At 44.1% G+C, this 23,542-nt stretch overlaps 1 protein-coding gene across 1 annotated transcript in view; it reads left to right on the forward strand.

The window, feature by feature from the left end:
• Myo5b (myosin VB) overlaps positions 1-23,542 on the forward strand; it is a 194,017-nt gene that overhangs the window by 31,260 nt on the left and 139,215 nt on the right. Inside the window, exon 5 of the mRNA XM_077105607.1 lies at positions 21,505-21,661. Coding sequence (XP_076961722.1) covers positions 21,505-21,661 — 157 coding nt within the window. The remainder of the gene's footprint in view (positions 1-21,504; positions 21,662-23,542) is intronic.

Raw genomic sequence — 23,542 nt, forward strand, 5'->3', positions numbered from 1 at the left:
AAATGAGTGACTTCTGATGAATGGGATAAGTCCAGAACAGGCTTGTGTCTTACACAACAATACAGTGGCCAGCAGGAGAAGGGTAGATGATGCATTCTGTAATGATCTGGGAAGAAAATGGGAGGGCAGTGAAGACATGCTGGCTGCTGAGCAGTTTGTGTCCTCTCATTTGGAGTTTAGTCTATCTTGTAGAAACCCTAAAATATTTAGAGCTGTGACTTGTGCACGTTTATATTGAATAATAGCTTAGAATGTATCCAGTGCTTGCTAATAGTGATTTAGAAATCATGTTTATGAACTTTTTTCAAACTTAAATAAGGTTTTTCTTTTGCCCATCCATATGTTTTGATTTAATGCCTTATCTCCCAAGTGGAGAATAAATGACTCTGGAGTGTGACATGGTTTCACGGTATTCTTCCTTCAGATGAGCAAGCATAGTAGTGCGGGCCAGGTTTTTGCAGGGTCTGGGGCATAGATCTTCATCTGAGCCAGTCAGAGGAAAGTGTTAGCTTCTTAATTGATAATAACTCTGTGATCCTTAAACTACTTAAGACCTCCAGTTATTGGCTTGAGAGTGGTCATTGAAAAGATGCCTCACTAAACCATTTGCTATGATGTCATGTTGTCAGGACAGACCCTTTCCCGTCTGTAAGCAGTAGTGTGCCATTATGTTCTGAGCAGTGATGCAGGCGCTAGGCTGCCACTTACCCAGCTCTGTGACCTCAGGCAAGTCTCCTCAGCTCTGTTTTCTCATCTGCAACATGGAATGACAATAGGACCTTCGGGATTATCAGGATACTTATGGAACCCGTGAAGCGACTATATGAGAGTCAGCTCTTAACATTATTTTCATAAAGCAATTACTTGGCCAACCATATTCAGCTTAAAATTTTCATAATTAAAAAGAAAGATTTTAAGTGACAAGACTTACTGTTGCCCATACTGGCCTCTGATTCCTGAACTCGAGCAGTTTTTCTGCCTCAGACTTCCTAGTAGCTGGAACTCTACAGCAAGCAGTATGGTACCCAGCCAACATGTCTTTTAAAAGGTGGATAAAATACAAGTGCCAAGGATAAAGTTCCTCACAGCCAAATGAAGAAAAGTGTACAGAATGTATCATCCAGTGGGAGTCTATAAATGAAAGGGAAAATAATTCTTAAAACAGATCATTTGAGGTCATGTGCAAGAAACTAAACGATTGCCTAAGTCATCTTGAAACCACAGATTGGTTTCTGATAAGGTAGATTTGAATTTTTCAGTTCCTATAGGTAGTTAAAATTTAATGCTAACTGGCCTCTAGGAGTCGAGCATGCTAAACCAGTTTAGTGAGTAGTATCAGTTTTAAAAACGTTTGATTAGATAAACAGGCCTTTAGTTCAAATGTTTATTAGGTGAGACCTTGGGATTAAGGTATTTCTGCACCATCTCAGCTGCTTTAAAATACTAAACGGCTTTCTTACGAAATACAGGCATTGGAATTGTTCCTGAGTAGTGTGTGGTGTGGCATCTTTTTAGTTAGATTTTGATGGGCTTGAAGTAAAAGGGATTTTCACTGCCTATGCTTGAAGAAAACTTACAATACTACTTACACCCATAAGATACTTAACCTAAGAAAAACGAGAACACATGTCCACAAAACATTCTCTGTGAATACTCAGCAGTGTTTATTTGTAATGGCTCAAACTGGAAATCACCCAAATACCCATTGACTGAAAATGAAAGAAAAAAAATCCATCCATGCCACTGAATATTGCATCGATCAGCTACTTAAAGGAATGAAACACTGATACATCGATAAATCCTATAAAATGGATGAACCTTGAACATTATGCTGAGGGAATGTAAGCCATTCACAAAAGGCCACATCCCATACTCCTTTTACCTGGGATGTCCTGAATGGGCAAGTCTGGATATGAAAAGTGAGGGTAGGCTATGGGGGTGGTGGGCAGGGGAAGCAATTGCTGGTAGGCAAGGAGTCTCTTTTCAGGGTGATACAGATGCTTTAAGAAGGTTGGGATGGCATTTTTTGAGGAGATGGAGAGGAAGGGTCTCTCGGACGGTATTGAGCCAAGACTTGATGAAGTGGACACAGGTGGGATGTGGGCAGCGGGGCAAATGTGACTAATCATGCATTAGTCCTGTGCTAGGTTTGTATTTCTGTATATAACATACTACCTCGGGATGAATTCTCGGCCACACCTGCTAATCAACATTCAAATAAACATGCCTCATTTTAAAAAGGGGTTTTCCCCTCCAGTTAGAACCTAGCCTCTAAAAACACAAGCTTTGTGAGATTAAAAAAAAAAATTAAAGGAACACTTTGGAAATTGGGATTATGTTGGATTGGATCCTGGGCTGATGTGTTCTCGTGCACATTGCATCAGACACAGCAAAGCAAATGATAGAGCAAGACAAGAAGGAAACATTTGAGCTACCCGGCAGCAAATGTATCTGAAGGTCAAGATGGCCCAGCATTGCCATCTTCCTGGGGTCTGAGGGCCTTTATCTGTTCTCTCTACACCAAGTTGTGAATGAGCCGATGGGTGAGGTGAGCTTCCCTGTGTGGCTGTGCTCCTTAAGGTACTCCTAGGCAGGCAGGACTGGAGGCAGCCTTGGTACTGGCAAGAATCTTGACGTGTTCCAGATGGGAACAAACCAAATATAAGGTGGAGCACAGTCCAGCTCTCCTGGCAGAGACACCCCCCCCATCACACACAAAAAAGACAAAACTTGATGATACAATTGGAGCAGTTTACTGAGCAGGTGGGACCAGTGCAGCATCTGAAGGAGATGTCTGCTTGTGTCAGTGGAACAGGAATAGGGGCACCGTGAGCTCCCTCAGGATGCAATATCGCGGTGTGTTCTCAAAGGAAGTATCTGTCCCAGCAGTTTGGACTGGGGCAAGATCACGGGTTCAAAGCCATCCTTAGCAACTTGGGCTGTAAGCAACCTAGTGAGACCATCTGGAAAAAAGGGGGGTAGGCTGGCAGGGTGCTAGGGATGGGGCTCAGTGGTTAAGCACTCTTGAGTTCAATCCCTGGTATAAAAATAAATCTGGCAACCAGGTTTCCCTCACCCTGCTATTCCAGCAATATTTCTTCAAATTCAAAACTTTGATAAGTGACACTAAAAATAATTTACCATTTAGAGTTTCACAAGTAGGGGAATTCCTTCATTATCACTAAAATAATCAGTTGGAATTCAATGAAAGCCCAGAATATGCTTGTTTTTAAGATTTTTTTAAACTAATCTGGACCTGAAAATACTGACAGATGGTTTTAATTACTTTGCTCCCCCTATAGCCATTTATGTGTGAGGACCCTCAAAACTCCTTTCCAAAGGAGTGATCAATTATTCCACATTAAAATGGTCACCCTACTGGAAGGAAGCCATTATTTAATTTTTGACAAAAAAAGGAGGTTGACGATTTGAGGTGATCACTCTTTGCCCCCAACACCAGGTAGTTATATACTTAGGCCCCAAAATTACCTTACAAGGGAAGAGCCAAAACTCTTCTGTTAGAGCCCCTCTGGTCTCTGTTCCATGAATCTATTGTACAGCAAATTTCTGGTTCTGAACTTCCCAGCTGTGCAATCTTCTCTTGGTCAGGATTGGCCTTGGGGCTGTCAGTGTTCGGACATCTAGTAATCCCTGATTCTGGAAGCTCGGCTGCATAGGCACACTCTCGGCCCTCTTAGAGCCTCTCTTTCTCTGAACACAGACTGCTGATTGTCTCTGCATTTTAACCCAAATGTCCCCGTCTCTGGAAGTGCTAGACATGAGTCCCTTTGAGTGTCAGCACCTCAAGGAGCAAGTTTCCTATACTTAAAACTTCAAAATTTGGGCTGGGGTTGTGGCTCAGCAGTAGAGCGCTCACCTTGCTCATGCGAGGCCCTGGGTTCCAACCTTGGCACCAAAGTATTGTGTCCAACTACAACTAAAAACATAAATGCTAAAAACAAACAAACGCAACTTTACCCTGTGCAGGTGTAGAGAGGAGCCAGACAGTTGCAGCTACTAAGCTGTCCCCACCCCTTCCCTTGGTGTGAGAAGTTTGTGCACACTATGAAGAAATGCTTCCCATTTCACAGGACCTGAGAACATTCCACATAAAACAGTGGCTCTGCTCATTCTTGGCTCTTCTCCCCACCCAACCAGCATGGTGGAGACAGAACACCACACCTCCTCCCCATACTTGGGACCTCAGATGCCTGCTAAGTTCCTGATGTGACCGGCTAAGCATGTTTCTCAGGGTTCAGAGATGCCAGGAGTTAAGAAATCCTGCTTTCTACAGCCCTGGTGATGTGCGAGGGTGAGCACTGGTGTTCCCCTGGGGCAGCTGCACATGCCCTGTGTTCTGGGAAAGACTGGGAAGGCCCCAGCCAGTTGGCCAGAGTACTACAGCCCAGTAAAGTCTGTATTTTAAGGTGGGAGTTAGATGAAGAATAAGGAGAATGCACTTGTATCTGTTGAGAGGAAGCACTCATGGTTCCTTAGAGGAAGTTTTGGCTCCATTTACTGTGGGTAGTAAGCAGGTGCCATGTAATGGTGGGAGAATGACAGCTTTCCATGGCCAGCCCACCATGATGGCCAAATGCAGGGGTTAGGGCATCCTTCATTCTTTCCTTCACAATGAGGAAACTGAGGCTCCTAGAAGTATCTTGCCCTGGGTGGAAACGTCCCACAAACCCTCCTGAAGGAAGACCACTATGTCTTCATGAGTATAGTTAACGTGTGACTCTGCCTGAACTCTTTCGTGGGCCCACAGTCTCTTTAAGTTCTGCTTCTGTCATCTGAATTGTCTAAGCTCCTGGCTCCTCTACCTTAGGCTGACAGCCTTGGTGACATTTATGAGGCACCTGGCCTGGTTTTCCTTTGTGTTTTGTTTTTTTAAAAAACACTTGAAGGAAAAATGGGAAGAGTTAACTCTAGAGGGTCAGAGATTCCTGACATGGAGGTAGAACTCCCTCTTGGGTCCTTGGCCCTGGTTGCTCCCCAGCCATGCCCCAAGACTCCTGGGGCTACAGTCTATGGGAAATGTCTTTGCCATCCTCTGCTGGCCTTGGTAGCAGAGGTGGAAGGAGCAGCATTGGGTCTTGTAGTTGGAAATCTGGTCTTCAAATAAATCGCCACAGCTTCGTACTGGATCTTGTCCCTATAGGTTAAGTGAAGGAGTGTTAGCTGACTGACCTCTGTTGTCAGCAGGAGGGTAAGTAGATTTTTGATGTGGTCACCCATGAGGCAGTTAATTCTTACGAATTTTGGTTTTCTGTTACCCAAGTCTAGTATTTTGTTGCTAACTCTTGGCCATTAACACATGCTCTGCAGAAGTGTGTGAGAGGCGAGGCAGGCAGTCCATGAGACACTGGATGAGAACATCAGTCCTGGTTACTTGCCCACTCAGCCCAAGTTGATGGTGGCTCCTGTGAGTGGTCTTAGAAGCCTGTCTGGTGTTGGCCTGAGGCTGTTACTGCTGAACTTCAGGGATTGACCTAAGTGTAACTTTGTCTCCTGAGGTGACTTCATTTTCCATCTTTGAATCTCAGGTGGCTGTGGGTGGGCAGGATGCCATGCGAGGTGTCATATTTAGAACTGTAGGATAGTATTTTACACTATCGGATAGTAGCTGTAAAATACTATCCTGAGCCTGTGTGACTGAGAAGGGAGCGGTACTCCTCAGGTTTAGTTTTGTTAGAGTCCTGTTTTGAATCGGCAAGTTTTCCTGCCAGGCTAATGAATGATTGATTTACTTTCCATTATTGGGTCTTTTCCAGCCCATTAAAGCGAGTCTGTCTTTTGAGGACTCAGATGTGCTTAGAGACTTTATGGATGTAACTCATTTGAATCCCAGGATCCACAGACCTGGGACATTGTACCAGAGAGACCCATGAATAAAAGGGTGCTAGAGATAAATGGGGCTGACATCCCTGTGTGCTTCCTCTGTGCTCTGAATGCCATGGTTACGTGAATTATCTTCTAAGCTATGAGACTGGTTGTCTTTGCTTCAACGCTTTCGGTCTGAAGCAGGTGTCACTCAGAAGCCTCTCCTGTGGTTGGGTATGTGATGATTGAGGGGCTCTGTCCCTAAATGGTTAGAGGAAAGGATGCTGGACTTCTGATGTCAGGCTCAGCAACTTAGTGTGGCTCTCCAGATATTCAGCTTTGAGTCGGCTTGCTCTATGGGCACAGGAAGCAGCCACCTAGCAGATATCCAGGTGTGGAACAATGGCCCTCAGAGAAGCGCCTACTTTCAGGTGATGAGTCTTCGGGGTAGATTTCCTAAAATGGCCTTGGAATTAGGCCTGGGGGCTTAGACAAGATTTGTATGTGAAATGGGTATAGGAGATAAAGATTTCTAACAGTCTTATTTTTCTACATACTTCTATCTTTTTAACCCTGCACATGAGTCGATTGAAAATGAATCAAAGACCTAAGAATTACACCAGAAACTATACAACTCTTAGAAGAAAATGTAGGATCAATATCCCAACACACAGGTACAGGCAATTGCTTTCTCAATAGGACTTATAAAGTTCAGGAAATAATGCCAAGAGTTAAGTGGGACAGTATCAAATTTAAAATCTTTACAGCAAAGGAAATGAACATAAAGAGAACTTACAGAATTGGAGAGAACACTTGCTAGCTACTTTTCTGACAGTTTAATATTCAGAATATATAAAGAACTTGAAAAACTTAACACTAAAACCAATTGACCCAATTAATACATGGGCAAGTGAACTGAACTGATACTTTTCATAAGAAATACAAATGACCAACAAGTGTTTAAAAAAAAAAAAAAAGTTGAACATTTTTGGAATTAAGGAAATGTAAAATTAAAACAAGATTCATCACCAGTTAGAATGATAGCTTTCCAGAATTCAAACATTAAGTGCTGGAGAAAAAGGAACACTTTTACACTGTTGGGACTATAAATTGGTACAACTGGAAATTAGTGTGGTTTTTCCTCAAGACTGGGCATGCAGCCACCCTATGAGCCAGCAATGCCACTCCTTGATAAATATCCTAAAGAATTGATCGTCAGATAGATGCAGTGACGCATGCCTGTAATCCCAGTGGCTCAGGAGGATTGTATGTTGAAAGCAAGCCTCAGCAACTTAGGACCTAAGCAACTTAAGATCCTATCCAAAATAGAAAGGGCTGGGGATGTGGCCCAGTGGTTAAGCACCCCTGGTTCAATCTCTAATATACAAAAATAAAAAAAAATTAATCGACATCTTACTACAACACATATCCCTGGTTATCGCAGCCTAACTCACAGTAGCCAAACTATGGAGCCAGCTTAGGTGTCCTTCAGTGAATGGATGAAGAAAATGTGGCATATACACACACAATGGAGTTTTATTCTGTCAAGAATGAAATTGTCATTTGAAGTAAAATGGATGGAACTTGAGAGCATTGTGTTAGGTGGAACAAGCCAAACTCAGTCAAGGGTTGTATGTTTTCTCTCAGTTGAAAAGATGAAACAGAAAAAGTGTGGGGCATGGGGATCCCCCTGAAGGAAGATCAATAGAGTGGAGGAGAGGGAGAAAAAAGGAAATATTGAGGGAATGATTGACCAAATTATGTTGCATGCCTGTACAAATATGGACAAATGTGCAGCGATGAATCCCACTTCCATGTGGAATTATAATGCACCATAAAAAAAGGAAACTCAAAATTTTCACATGAAGAAACATGTAAGGGGAAAACATGACTATGGGAGTAGTCTAAAGCCAGTAGACTTGGGTGTTACTTGTACTTACAGCAGGTCTTTTTGACTTGCCATTAGCACGACTTCTGCTTGGGTGGGGGTGAAACTTGCTGGGTCAGAAAGGTCTCTTGTGTCTTCATGTTCTCCCACACCCTGCCCTAAGGTTGCCTTTCACAGCCTCACGTTGCATTCTAAGGTTTGTCCTTGTCCTGTTCATCTTGCAGTGGACAGCCCTGTGAGGGTCTGTGCTAGGGGGACCCACTAGGCCTGGGGTCCCTGGTGAGGCACCATAGTGCAGGTTACAGTGGAATTCGAATCCAGACCCATCTTAGTGGTAGCTCCTGGGGCATCAGAATGGAACCAGATTCCTTTTTGGACAAACGAGATCCTTTCCTGTGACAGTCTCTCATTTTCTGGGTCTGTGCTCTGTCTTTGGGGCATGCTAGTAAAATGACCAAAATCTGGAATGGGGAAAGGCGGGGTTGTGTGGAAGGTAAGGATGAGCACGTTAAAGAGAAATTGATGAAAAACTCGGCGAAGAGCCAGTTCTTGTGGAATCCAGATTTCATATTGGGCATGGGAACTGAAGTGTTCCTTTGAGTCTTGAAGAAAGTAAAGTAGGAAAATAAACACTGTCTTTATTCCTCAATTCTGTGTTTTCAGTCCTGGGGACACCCATGGTCTTTTTACAGTCCTCACTGAAGGGAAAAAAAATGCTCTGACACCCAGAACATGGACGTGTGGCCTGAGACCTCTTCCTGCTGGCCTTGCAGTTGTACTGCTGGCCCCCTAGCTGACGTTGCCCCCAAGAGACGTGTGAATCCTTGATCTCATGTCGCGTCCATACCTGTGTCTCCTGAAGCACTTTTTCCCATCCCTTTCTCCTGGGAAAGCCTGATGCAGGAGTCTTTGCTCGTTTGGAAGCGGTGAGAAGGGAAGTTGCTGATGTCACTGTGGCCCGAGACTCGATTCCCATCTTGGGGTTCCCTAGAAGCTTTACAACTGTTTAATTGAAGCTCTCCTTTTATCTACCTATAGAAGACTTGCGTTTTCTGGCTGGAATATGGGGTTGGAAGTGAGATTCCTGGGGCACTCAGATTCCCATATTGCAGATGTGTGGCTCTGTGCCTGGAGAGAATAATCTAATTTTCAAAGCTATATAGGCAAAACACTAGGAAAATTGAGTGTTTACTTTTGCAATTGAAGAATGCCTACAGCAGAGTTACTGTAACATGCTTAATGATACTCATAATCGTTATGCTGTCTGGTAATTTAAGCATAAATATTAAATAGTTGATGTTGAATGGCTGTAATTAATAATTCATTTCTATAGCCAAACTATATTTCAAGTTTCTTTCCCAATCACATTATGTATTTACTGATCAAATATTTACGTGCCTAAAGTATACCATGCTCTGGTAGTTCTTGCTATTCCTTGGGCCTTATACCATCTAGTCATGTCTCCTAAAGTGGGTGTTTTAGTCAGCATTTTTGTTGCTGTGACCAAAAGACCCGACAAGAACAAGAGGAAAAGTTTACTTGGCTTGTGGTTTCAGAGGTCTCCATCCAAAAATGGCTAACTCCACTGCTCTTGGCCCAAGGTGAGGCAGAACATCATGGTAGAAGGGCGTAGAGGAGGAAAGCAGCTCTGGACATGGCAATCGGGAAGTCTACTCATCGGGGTACACACCCCAAAGGCACACCCCCAGAGACTGGCCTCCTCCAGCCACACCCTACCTGTCTACAGTTACCACCCAGTTAATCCCTACCAGGATTAATTCACTGATTGGATTATGAGAGCCTTAACCCAATCATTTCACCTGTAAAAAATCTTGCATTGTCTAACACATCAGCTTTTGGGTGACTCCTCATATCCAAACTGGAACAGTGGCTTTTATTTCTTAGTTCTTGATCAACTTGGTGCTAAGGCCTGCCCCCAGATTCCCAATGTCTCAGATATTTCAGTCATTAAGAGCAGTGTCTGGGTCTTGAGGCAGAGGCTGTATGGTCTTAGGGGAGGAGGAATAGGAGAGCTTAACTTAGTATCTTTGAGACAGGTGGGAGCCTTGTAGCAGTGGAGGAGGGGTGCAGATGAACACTGTTCTTCCAGCTAGCCCCTTACCCTCTAGACACTCCAGAAAAATGGAAGCAGGTTCCATTTCAGGCCCAAGGAAGAGAAGTCTGAACTTAGAGGGCTGGGGGCATCATCTAGTACAGGGGTTCTCAGGGTGCCCACCAGCAGAAGGAGCATCACTGAGAACCTAGTTAGAAATGCAGATTCATGGGCTCTATTCCTACCCTGCTGAACTAGAACCTGGGCCTGGGCTCCAGCAGTCTGTGATTGAACAAGGACACTAGGAAAAATTGATGAAGCAATGGTTTAGTCTGGCCCCTTCACTACAAGTTTGAGGACCGGATGGGTGAGGTGACCCAACCTCAGGCACCATATCCATTGTAAACACCTCCAGCAGAATGTTTCCCAGCATACTTCTACTGCCTGAAGTGCACTAAGAGTGGGTCTTCTATTTTTTTATCAAGAAAGAAACTTTTAAAAAGTTATTGTCTGGGATATTTTACACTGTTACTGTGGTCTGTGCTAGGCTATGTGTTAGGGTGTCATGCTCTATTAATGAACAGGTCCCACGTGTGGCAGCATGTTTTCTCTTGCCTTGAAAAGGTTAGCAGAAAGTCCTGGCAGAGTTGAGATACCCTTGCTATAAAGGGCCAGATTATAACTACTTCTAGGCTTTGTGGGTCAAGAAGCAAAAATCAAGGATTTCTGTAGTTTTTTTAAAGGAAACTGCACTGAAAGTTGCCAAATGTTTTAAGAATTTGAAATAAGGGGCAGATCTAATACCATCATTTTGAAATAGGGATGAGTATAAATATTTAATGATCCTACAGCAGCTGTAATATGAGAGTTAAAACCCTTAGATTGTGCTAACACTGCTGTGATTTCTTGGTATATTTTTAAATGAAGGAGATGTTAAAGTTATCTTCAGTACAACTGAAGATGTTTTTTATTCTATCAGCTTATTCTGGGTTCTATTCTAGGACCTGCTGGGAATCTGCATCCCAGGTTAAGAACCCCTGAAGGACATAATGTGACACTGCTTATTTCTCCCAGCTGTGGGCAGTAGCCAGCATCAGGATGCTTTTCTTAATGCATGGGCACCTCTGTCTCTAACATCCAAAGCTGACCACTGCTATTCCAATTGTGTGGAATTTGACAGTATAAATCGAATTAACGAGGAAACTGATTCTAGGTGATTTATCGTAAGCCATTAACTGGAATTTGGAAGTAAATGTAAAGGCTTCTATTGCCTGCAGGTGGAAAGAGGAGTTAACACATTCCCAAATATAAAAGACTTCAGTTTTTTAAGCTAATCTTTTAAAATGTTGCATTGATGTGAGTTATACTGATTACGAATAAGTTACAAAGTGTTTAAATTGCTGAGCCTTTGCGTATTTGTATAGTGGACCTTCTTAACAAAGCTGCTGAATCTCTAGCAGTGGTTCTTAACCTCAGCAGAACTAATTAGAATTAATTGTGGAATTTTAAAAATCAATATCCAGGTTTCCCCTTTCCCCAGTTACTCAAGATTATGGTCTTGTAAGCAGGGAAGGCTTCATAAGCTCTACCGGTGTCCCTGATGTACAGAGTGGGGAAATCTACAGTGAGAAAACGATGCTTTGTAGTTAGGTTGTGGCCAGAGACCATGACAAACCTATTGGGATCTTAGCACTCTAAGCGTCACCTCTTCCCTCCCTGTGTACAGCCTGACACCTCTGCCTACACTTAGCCCTGGGGATGGTCCTGGAGGGCTGAAAACACCCTGGACCCTGAAGCCCACAGGGTCTTGACCTAAGGGTGTCAAGCAGGGTCTAGGATGTTCAGATGAGTATTCAGTAATATTTTTCCAGCCACGGTGAGAAGGAATGGATAGAGGAGGGGATGACATCACAGGGAGAACAGCTGTATTGTTCTGGGATCCAGGAGAGAGGGGATAAGGAACAGGGTTTGGGGGATGGATAAAATAAAGGATATTTATAAGTGTTTGTATATCTATTTGTATATCTTTATATTTTTATGCATTTTTAACAATACATTGAACCAGTCTGCCTGACCTAGTGCAGGGAGGGAGAGAAGGGGGTCCAGGGTAGTTAACAAGGTCCTCTTTTTCAAAGAATTTTCTAAGTTATGACAGCAGAATGTATTTCAATTCAAAGTACAAGTATAGTGCACAATTTTTTATGTCTCTGGTTGTACACAAAGTAGGATCACATCATTTATCTTCATACATGTACTTACGGTAATGATGTCCATCTCATTCTCCCTTTTCCCTCCCCTTTGCCCTATCTAAATTTCCTCTATTCTCCCCCCCCACCAAACCCCCATTAAGGTTCAGCATCCTCATGTCAGAAAACCTTCGTCTTTTGGATTTGGGGGATTGGCTTACTTCACCTAACATTATATTCTCCAACTCCATCCGTTTACCCACAAATGCCATGATTTTATTCTCTTAATGCTGAGTAATACTCCTTTGTGTATATATACACATATATACATTGATATCCTTATCCATGCATCTACTGAAGGGCATCTAGGTTGGTTCCACAATTTAGCTATTGTGAATTGTACTGCTATAAACATTGATGTGGCCATGTCCCTGTAGTATGCTGTTTTTAAGTCCTTTGGGTATAAACCAAGGAGTGGGATAGCTGGGCCAAATGGTAGTTCCATTCCAAGTTTCCGAGAAATCTCCATACTGATTCCCATATTGGCTGCACCAGTTTGCAGTCCCACCAGCAATGTATGAGTGTACCCTTTCCCCCACATCCTCGCCAACACTTATTGTTTTCTTAATAGCTGCCATTCTGACTGGAATGAGATGAAATCATGGAGTTGTTTTGATTTACATTTCTCTAATCACTAGAGATGTTGAACATTTTCTCATAGGCTTGTTGATGGTATATCCTCTTAGAAGTGTCTGTTCAGTTCCTTGGCCCATTTATTGATTGGGTTACTTGGTTTGTATGGGTGTGATTTTTTGAGTTCTTTATATACCCTAGAGATTAGTGCTGACATGTGAGTGGCAAAAATTTGCTCCCATTCTGTAAGCTCTCTTCACCTCACTGATTTTCTTTTGCTGAGAAGAAGCTTTTTAGTTTGAATCCACCCCATTTATTGATTCTTGATTTTATTTCTTGTGCTCTAGGGGTCTTATTAAGGAAACTGGGGCCTAATCCAACATGATGAAGATTTGAAGGTTCCCCTCTTTTTAAACAGACTGAAATTAAAGGCCCCTAGAAAATTGAATAGTTTGCTTATGCTGAGGGTAAATACTGAAAGGCTGTCCCCTGGTCTGGGGTGCCAAGCCGGCTGAGAGTAGAGGTAGCCCCTGCCTGGCCCATCTCATCCAGCCTGGCTAAATTTGCAAATGGACATTTCCTGCTTCTTATGTCTCACTTAGCATGCTGCCTTTCAGAAAAGCTTTGCTCTAAACTTCAGAAGATGGAATTTTTGAAACGATAAGTTTATTCTACTCTGAAAACAAGCTTTTAATAAAGCCAATTTTCCTGCCAATTTCACTCTCAATATCTGTGGAGCAGCAGGTATTGTGACTCGGCCTCCTCTCCTTCTCCTGTAGGTGCTACCTGGTAAGTCGGCCATGTGGTCCTTGTGCTGTTGAGGAAGCGGGGCGAAGAGCAGGACGTGGGGAGCTGAAGAGCTCTGTTTGGACACGTGGGCTCCATGTGCAGTGGTGCAGGGGTTTGACTTGGGAAGACTGGGGACGTTTCTGGGTGTGGACAACGTGGGGTGGGGGACAGGGATGGCAGTTGGATTCATGGAGGGAAATGAGATTTCCTAATGGGCCACCTGGAGAGGTGAGGGTGATGCTGAAATTGGTCTTTAAGGAAGCCCTAAATTTAATAAGACTAGTGGCTGAAGCAGCATCTGTGAAGGGATAGTAAAAGATGCTGTCTTCCTGGCAGCTGGTGAAACTGCAGGGCATAAAGAGGTCGCATTTAGCTGAGTTCTTTAGGTACACTCTGCTCTAGGTTCTGGCTGCACTACCAGCCATGGAAAAGTCCTCTTAATGAAGTCTCTTTCACTGCAAAGTAGATCCAAGACCAAATGAAATAGGTAGAAAATGTTTACTTGGCACTACAGGCTGCAGATCTCTCTCTCTCTCTCTCTCTCTCTCTCTCTCTCTCTCTCTCTCTCTCTCTCACACACACACACACACACACACACACACACACACACACACACACACATATATGCGTATCATAGTTCACCCCTAGCTAGTGACATTGACCAACATAAGTCTATAGAGTGTAAGATTCTAGAAAAGGGCTGGGGATGTGGCTCAAGCGGTAGCGCGCTCGCCTGGCATGCATGTGGCCCAGGTTCAATCCTCAGCACCACATACAAACAAAGATGTTGTGTCCGCCAATAACTAAAAAAATATATATATATATTAAAATTCTCTTTTTAAAAAAAAAAAATTCTAGAAAAATTTGCCCTGTTGCTCACACTTGCCTAAACCCGCAGGTTTGAGTTCCAAAGTGTTATGAGACAGGCAGAGAACTTCTCTTCGTGTGGAATATATCATAGCTCAACTGTAGCCTGTGTCTGGAATCAGGCTGTAAGAACAGCAGCATATCTTGGGGATCACCTCCCAACCCCTTTAAGATCAAGGAACTAGTGCATTCCCATTCCCACTAAAGGAACTTCCTATCCAGAGCTGGGTCTCACTGTACTCCTGCTTATCTGCCTGGAAGGGGTGGGCTAGTGCAGTCCCCTGGGGCTCTTTACGAGATGCCATCACATCTGAGATGGAAACGGCCCCTTCAGGGAGTAACAAGTAAATGAAAGAGGCAGTTTTTTTGTTTTTTGTTTTTGTTTTTGTTTTTGCTGCTGCCTATATCATGCTACACCTAGGAGGTTTATAAGTAGAGCTCCAAGGGTCACTGTGAAACTCAAATGGGAAAATGATATTTGTTTATTAAATGTGTTAAGTACTTATCTCTCTCACTGTCAAAGGTTCATTTTCATCTTTCCAAGTAGACACAGAGCTCTGCTGAAGAGCAATGAAGTGGCTTTCGTTTAACGTTTATGGCAGCCTTCCTGATGACTGTGTTGAGTTCTGGGCTGTGCCTGAGTGCAGTCCTGCTCTGGGAATGGAGACAGTGGCAGTGAAGGATATCGGTGTCTGAGGGCCAAGGGACTCGGGCATGCCCCTCTGCTGCCCTCACACCTGGAACCTAAGCCCTGCAGGAGCCCTTCGTTGTGGTGTCCAGAATGTAACCCCTTCCCAGATCCAGGCCTGGCTGCCTTGTTGGAAGGCTTTTTGGAATCTCCCCGAGAGCCTTCAGATCCAGCCCCTTCTCACAGTGTCTTCATGGTGCTTCTGACCTTGGGAGGAAGCCCTTGAGTGTTAGTCACATACTTCCAATTCTGTTTCAAGCCCCAAATCTGCCTCACTTTAATTTTTATCTCCTCAACTTACCTAACTTTATCTGTTACCTTAGCTATTTCTGTCCCCCAACTTTACTGTGTGCCCTCCCCAAATAATCTGATTTCTCTTTAATTCAAGTCTTACTATCTCATACTTTCCCAAATCTGGCTTCTCACTATCAGGTTTTTGATTGTGTTTTTGTATTGATATAACTTTGTATCTTAATGTTTAGTTTTTGCTTAATTTATAAAAACGGTATCAAACTGTACATAGAGTGGTCATCTGGAAGTTAGCATTGTTCCCAAGTTTCATTGTAGCTATGTTTCCCTAATCTATTTCCTACTTACTAACGCTGTCCATGGTGCTGACATAGATGACGTTGTTGAACAGAAAAGCTTAATTAAAATTTCTACTTATTCTCTAGCATAGTCTTTGTTTTACTTTTTACTGTAGTAGATGATGTGTTTCAGTGATGGTGTAGCCAATAAGGGAGTAGACAGACATGGGGGGGGGGAACAGTGGGTTGATTATCCCTTAGTGAACAGAGTGTACATTCTACTGACATCCAAAATTCAGGCCATCTGTCACTACAGGAGGAAGCAATAGAAGGGCTAAGTGATGTGTTCAGAGATGGGGTGTCCTTGCTGCACCTTGGCAGACCCGGCTTCCCTCCTTCCTGTTTGTAATTGTGTTGTCAGGGTTCTAAACAGGCAGTGCTTTTGCTCTTCATCCCTCCTTGGAGTTTCCAATTCAGGGAAAGAGTTATGCCTTTCTGAGCCTCGGGGGGCTCCTCCTCTCCCTGTGGGTGAAACATGAAAAGACTAAACATAGGGCAGGAACCACCAAGTTTGGTTTTCTTATGCAGATACTCGTATAATGCTCAAGGGGGCTGCAGACACTGTGCCGCTGCATGTGACAATTTTTGCTAAGGGCTCTTCTTTGAACATAGCCCAGGAGCTGGCCTGCTCATCCAAGTCCTTACATCTGAGATTGGCCATCAGGAGACTTATATTAATTGTTGGAGACCAGGGTATTGGGGGTGGGCAGGAGGTAGATGAGTAAAACAATAAGCTGTGGAGGTGGCGTGTGCATGGAAGGGCTTCTGCAGAGTGATGCTTGAGTATGACGTTGACCCTGCTTCATATTTAATGCTGCATCAGAGCTAAATTTGTTATGGGGCATTTTTGAGACTTCTCTACTATACAAAACAAAGGATGTAATGGTAACACAGCAGTTGTGGAAAGTCGTACAAGGAACTGGAAACCTGTGTCAAAGTTTGCGCTCAAGGTCTCGCCACCTGGGGATTTCTGGGTATATAACTTGGCCTTGCCAAACTTGTTTAAAGCAAGAAGGCTTTAAACAGGGATTTTGTGAACCATACGCAAGAGTACATGGCTAAGACTTTTGTAAACCATTTAAGCATGATGTAAATAGGTGGTTAATTAAAGATATTAAAAAGGAGTTATCCTTGAGCTGCCATAAAGCAGAATGATTGAATACCAGGCATTAAGAGCCATGAGATCAAAGAAGGGAAAAATCAGTTTGAGCTGGAAGAGCTTTAGGCTGCCACAAATGGGAGAGAATAAAGAAGCCCATGTGGCTCGGATATAATCAATCAAGAGTGGCAGGTGGTGAAGCTGGCAGGAGGTGCTGGGCCTCAGACACAGTGGAGCGTGGCTCTTATTCACAGGGATCCCATTGAAAGGCTCAAAACAAGGGGAGATAGAGCCAGTATTCCTTTTCAGAAAGTCATATGAGATATTGGGGGAGGCTGGTAAGCTTTTGTGTAATGTGTGTCAGAGATGATGTTGGCTTGGACTGAAAGTACAAAGAATAGAGCAGATTGTATCCTGCAGATGAATTCAAGGCCGAGGAAGGAATCTCCACTGACCCCAGGGTTCTGGCTGGAGCAGATGAGTAGAGGCTGGGGGTGATTACTTAGAGAGGGCCCTGGGCCAGGAAGGACTAGATGGGTTTGGGTGTCAGGAGCCCTGCCCTCATGGAGCCTTGGCTTTAATGAGTAGCTTGTGAACTGACTGCAGCTGTCAGAACATGGGTGGGAGGATGGGGGGTGCGTAAGTCTTCAGAACGGATCACCTGACCTTGCCGGTCACTGCCCAAATAGTGCTGGGAACTCGGATCTTTGGGACAAAACCAGGGCTGCTTCCCCAGTTCTGAGGTGACTTGAGCCAGGTTTCCCTTTGGTGTCTGTACATATTGCTGGTTGAAGACTGCAGGTGACAAATGAATCTGCAGAGCGCCCAAGCAAGGCAACACTTCAGCAGTGGTTCTTGAAACACTGCTCCAGAGTGGCTCCCTGGTGATCAGCACACACTCCATTGGGTAGGGAGAACTCGGTTGACTTTACAGCCACCTGCACCACTCTCCTTGCCTGGGGGTCCCAATAGAAGTGAGGATGGGAGGTTATCTTGGCTCATGAACTTCAAATACTGTAGTGATTTGGTGGGAAACTTGTAGGAAAAAAAGTGGCTTAGAAGCCATTAAATCTCAACTCTCAGATATTGAGGGGTTATGATGTGAGCTGGGGAGAGTGGTGTGTGTATGTGTGTGCATGCATGTGCATACTCATTCTTTTACCTGGAACCTGAGGAATGGCTGAGCCCCTTTGGAGTCCTGTACTCTCGTCTAAAGCACAGGTTTTCAAGGGTATATTTATGTTGGGGTGTTTCCTGAAGATGGCCAGAATGTGAATAATAGCAGGGCACTAAATTCCTTGACCATGATTTGCTTTATTACAGAAAGGGAATATCCCTGGGCTCAAGAAAGAAGGATTTACTGAAAAGCATATTGGCCCAGGTTGCCAACTAAGTCATCTCTATAATTTGACTCAGTGGAGGGAGCCACACTTTGGAAGGATATGGGATAGGAGTCCATACTTTTATCAATGTCCCCCACTACCAGTCCTGGATACTTGAAATTTGGGACAAGGAGATTTTCATTATCTTTGTTTTCTGTTGGTCTCCAAAAGACCCTTGACTAAAATTCGAAGTCATGACCCCGTGCTTTAGAAATGAAAAGACAAAGGACCAGAAAAAGGAAGTGATTGACAGTCATATCACAGTGAAGCCACCATGGAGCCCAACAGTGTGGATGAAATGTCAGTGTCTTAAAAGTGGCACAGAACAAGTGACATGAGACTCTAGGAGATGGAGAAATAATTGCCTTCTGGAATGCCAAGACTGACTTCCTGACATTGGACATAGGTAGAACATCAGTGGAAGGGGGTGTGTTGAAGGTGGCCTCAGGACACCATAAACAGCAGTGCTGGGAATGTGTGCCATCTTCAGGGACTTGTGTAGCCCTATGTGGCTGAACCATAAACCATCTTAGAGGAGGTGTGGAGATCTTCCCATACAGTCTTGTGCAGATAGATGTATGAGACGCAAAATCTGCTTTAAAATGCGGTTAAGTGGCTTACAGAGTATGTGGATGGCAGAATGAGGACTTGGGGCATATCCAGTATTCTCTCACTTTGCCCCATATCTGTTAAGGGCTTCAGTGTTGTGCATTGTAGAAGGGTTCAAATGCTCAGCTCTAAGGAGTTTGGACTTGATTTGATAAGCAATGAATTGCTGTTTAGCTTTCTTGAAAGGAGAAAATTTAATTAGAGCTGTGCTTTAGAAATCTAATCTGGCAGAAGTATTAGGATGAATAGGAGATCCCTGGACCAAATCAAGAGCTTGGGCTTTGGGGATTCAAATCCCAAGAGATTGCACTGAGATTATCTGGAGGTCAAATAAGTTACTACTTTTTCCAAAGTCAGATGGCTAATCACAGTGCAATTGAAATTCAAGTCTGTCATTAATGCCTGTATTCTGGATTCTAGTTGTCTAATAATGAGTTGGAAGGAAAGATAATGTGTTGAATGAGGTTGAAAGTGTACTGTTCAATGTTGTCCCTAGGCACTGTGATGCAATAGTGTACACGTACCAAATATGCACCTGGCCCTGCAATAAGCTAGGGATGTGGGTACTGTGGGCACAGGTGCATAGAGTTAAATAAGACATCAACTTCCCCAAACATTTTACATCAGTCTCAATTAGGGAAATTTTGAAAGGCACTCACTGGTGTAAGAGGTGAATTTATCTGACTCTAGCCTTCATGTTAGTATCAACTCTAATATCCATCAAATTAGGAGCTAGCACTCATGGTCATTTCCTATACTTGTTCCTCCAAAGAGCCTCAAATGTAGTATACCACATTGGGGGCATTTATAATTCCTGATACTGTCTCTACCATGAACCTGCTCATCCTGCTATTGTCGAATTGCTGCTTTTAATTCTTTCTTTTAACCTCTCCACACTTGTCTCATATTGGCTACTTAGCCTTGAATGGCGTGCCTGTTCCTAAAACTTTCCTACCTCTTGTCTGTCATTCTCTTTCCTGAGCAGTGCAGGGCTGTAAGTGAAGTAGACAAGGGTCACTGGTTCTTACCTTCTATCAAGTGCGTTAGTTTTCTGGGTTGCCTTGCAGTCCAGTTTGCCATGGACTTCCCATCTCCCTGCCTGCTGATGGGCTTCCTTCCCTGTCATCCACATGTTGGTTCTTGTTGAGGACTCTGGACAGTATGTCCCTCTCCATTCTGTGTGGTTCTTTGCTGAGGACTAAGACCAAGTCGAATCCTGCACTCATCCACTTACTTTAAGTCACATACACACACACGCAGGCTGGCTGCTACAGTCCAGTTCTCCTTGATGCCAACATCCAGGGAGCTTTTGCAATGATATTACATCTTTCAGTGTAAAGATGTCACAGGACACAGAGCCAGATGCTCTGAGGACAATAATAGTATACTGGAACTACGAGGGGATCTCCAAAAGCCACCGTAATTCCATCTCTCACGACTTGATAGGAGTCTGTATAAGTTGCCAAATCATTGGTTGGATAGTCAGTTTGAAAGATGCACTTTTTCAGCTTCATCTTAAGTGTCTTTTGGCCACTGAGAGCACTCGGGTCCCTCCCCATTGCTCACAACTTGTGTGAGCTGAGACTGTACAGCACCTAGATGACCTTGAAGAGTGGTTCATAGATGAGGTCTCTTCAGCCTGGCCCTCACAATTACTCCCCTGGTATTCCCACATTTGTTCTTAAGTTGTACATTCCATGTGGGTTCTCTTCTGTCCATCTGGTCATCTCAAATTAGATTCCTTTCTGTCATCACATCACTTTTCTGATTTCTTGGCTGTTGGCCTAGTTCAGGAGAGATGCCAGTGTTCATTCACACATGTTGGTAAGCTACAGCCTCCCTGTGTTGATAGCCAGCAAGAAGGTGCTAGGCCACCTGTGGTGACTACTGGGTTCTTCTTTGGCCCACTCTGCCTAGGAAACCACATGAACTGGCAGCAGGAATCCTGAGTTCTAAACCCATTTTTATTTAGAAAAGAGGTTTACAATCAGCGAAGCCCTAAGTGGCTTGCAGCCCAGCGGTTCACATTAAGGATGAGCCTTGTGCTGGGTACTGTTGCTAGTGCTGGGCGTTGGAGTGCTTGCCCTTGTGGTGGGTTTGGGAACTGGAGGAGTGGTTGAATCCAGCCCTTACAGCAACTCATTTTCCTAAATCTGTGGCACCAGTGTTCTTGCTGTCTGCTTTTAAAGTCATGTTCCTTAGAGACCTGATAGACTAATGTCCATTACTTGTCTGTCTTCCTAGTGTTCTAAGGGGATAAAGGTAGATGCATTTTTTTTTTTATCCTACATAGGATATCTTCTTTCTGCATTCCATTTAGTCTGCCCTAAATTCCCTCATACTGCAATTGATAGCTCTTCTATCTAATTTCTGGGAAATGTGAGGCAAGATGAGGCTGGTGGCTACTAGCATGCACTTTGTGATACAGCTGTAGGAGCTGAAATGTTCAAATCCGTGCCTGTCAGCATGCTAGGCTCAATGTAAGAGAAGAAAGATCCTTATTCTCAAAGATACTAGAACTTGCACAGTGGCACAGGGTGGGCATGTTGGATAAACAAAGATGAAAGTGTATCTGTAAATTTTGGGGGTGTATGTAAGAGGGAGGGAGGGGTGCTGCACCCAGGATCCTGGAGAGTGACTGGCTGGCCTCCTCTGCCTTCTTGTGGGTGGTAAAGGCAGTCATGTGCATTTGTAAACCCTATTCAGAATGGCTGGCTTCTTCCCACTTTCAGATCCTGCACAGGCCTGTTGATGGAGGGCAGGTTATTTTTACACTGTCATTTCACATTCATCCTGAAAGTGGGAGAGATGCCGCAGGTTCAGCCCTTTGTCAGACAGTCCCTGAAAGGCAGCAGAGCCTTTCCTTGGCCAGTGACTGACCAGAGCTGCTTCCCTTCCAGAGATGAGAAGAACCAATCCATCATAGTCAGTGGGGAGTCAGGAGCTGGGAAGACGGTGTCAGCCAAGTATGCCATGCGCTACTTTGCCACGGTCGGTGGCTCAGCCAGTGAAACCAACATCGAGGAGAAGGTCCTGGCGTCCAGTCCCATCATGGAGGTAAAGCCTTCCTGGCTGGAGTTACTATGCTGGTAGCAGGACTGCGGGGGCTTGAGTTGGGGGTGATAATCCTAAGAATCCTTGAAGGGGCTTATGTAGGCAGCATCCTCGCCTCTTCCTGAGAGGCCCACTTTGGAGGAAGAAACCATGGAAGTGGCTGTGAAGCCACAGATGGGAGAATATTCTCACTTGGTTGTGTCCCTTAGGTCCCCAGCATTGGGTGGCACATTCTCCGCATCCCTGGACTCTGCTGCGTATTTTAGCAATGGTCCTTTTGCCATCTATTGCCATCTCTGCTGCTGGCCCCTTCCCTGGTGCCATCACATGTCAAAAAAAACTACTTGACTGAAACTACTAGATGATCTGAAAGGCCCACTGACTCGGGAGGGTGTTTTTTGGGGGAAGGGGGGCAGGAATCTAGGGTAGAATATTCTTTCCCCAAAGTATTTGAGCATTTTTATCTTTGGGGGTGGGGGAGGGCATTTCTGCTGAAGATCCTCAGGAAACGGTTGCCTGCGATGGCAGGAACTGGCCAGAGCAGGTCCTGTCCGTCTTTACTCGCTGCCTAAGTCAGCCAGGACTTCATGAGAAGGGCCTGGGCTGGGAGGGCTCAGAGCAGATGATAAAAGTGCAGGGCCAGGAACATTTCCTAAAGGTTCACTCCTGCTGTAAATAATTGTGTTTTAGGGTCAGAAAACCATCTCTTTTCTTTCCCCCTTTATAAGGACTTGATTCTGACAGTAGAAGTAAAGGGTTTCATAGTCCCTGGGCCAGTTTTGAGGCCCTGCCTTTGAGGCCATGGTCTGGTTAGGAGTGGACCTTCTGCTGGTCCTGGGCAGCCCTTTCTGTTTTATTAGGAAGAAATTCATTTGAGAACTAGAAGTGCCAAAATAGCTTCAAGTTTGCCTGAGAAGCCCCAAGCTCCATTGACTAAGATGAAGTCACTTTCAGATTATTCTGGAGCAAGATCTTGCCTGGACCTTTCCTCGTCCCCTCTCTCTCCTCCTCCCTTTACCAAGTGAATGAGAATATTCTGAACCTTAATCCATAGAAGTTTAATGGTTACCCAGGCAGAATCTCCTGCCTTCAGAGTTGTATTGTCAATGCACCTTCCTGCACCTTCCTTAATGATAGGATACTACTTGTTCTTTAAGAATTCAACAAAAGTAAGTTTCAGTACTATATAAACTGGAAATGGTCAATATAGTTGAAGATGCCTTTTTTTTTCTTAATCAGACATGTGAAAATGGAAACTCCTATTTGTTACAATTCTTAAACTGGAGGATGCATAAGAATTGCTGCGAGGCTTATTAAAGCTCAGGTTGCTGAACCCAACACATCAAGTTTGATTCTGAAGGGCTGGGGAAGGGCTCGGCGATCATTTGCATTTCTCACAAGTTCATAGGTGATACTCACGCAGATGGTTTGGGTATCACATTATAGAACCACTGACCTACTAAAATATTGTGAAGGGATCCCTGGAAAATGGGAATGAGTGAAAAATCCCCTGTAATACTCCAGCCTGCCAGGAGTCATCCAGTGTTTGGCATCTATCCTTCTAACCTTCTTACTGAATGTTATAGTGTAAGCCTTGTCCCCATATCATTAGACTGCATGAAGTCTTATTGGCTGTCAACATGGATTAACTAATAGCTTTTCCATAGTTTAACTCCCTATTGTCTGATACTTAGTTGGTAGCTTGTTCACTCAGTGCTTATTCTAAGCTCCAAGGTCAGGGCCTGGCCACGGCCCCAATTCTGAAGGCATTTGTGAATCATGGACTTGGCCTCCCTGAGATCACATCTCTTTGTTAAGGCAACTAAGACAGCACTCTATAGTAATCATTGTGTATAAGCTCAAATAAGAGAAAGTTTTTTTTGT

Source organism: Callospermophilus lateralis, chromosome 17 (genome assembly GCF_048772815.1).
Source record: "Callospermophilus lateralis isolate mCalLat2 chromosome 17, mCalLat2.hap1, whole genome shotgun sequence".
NCBI lineage: Eukaryota > Metazoa > Chordata > Mammalia > Rodentia > Sciuridae > Callospermophilus > Callospermophilus lateralis.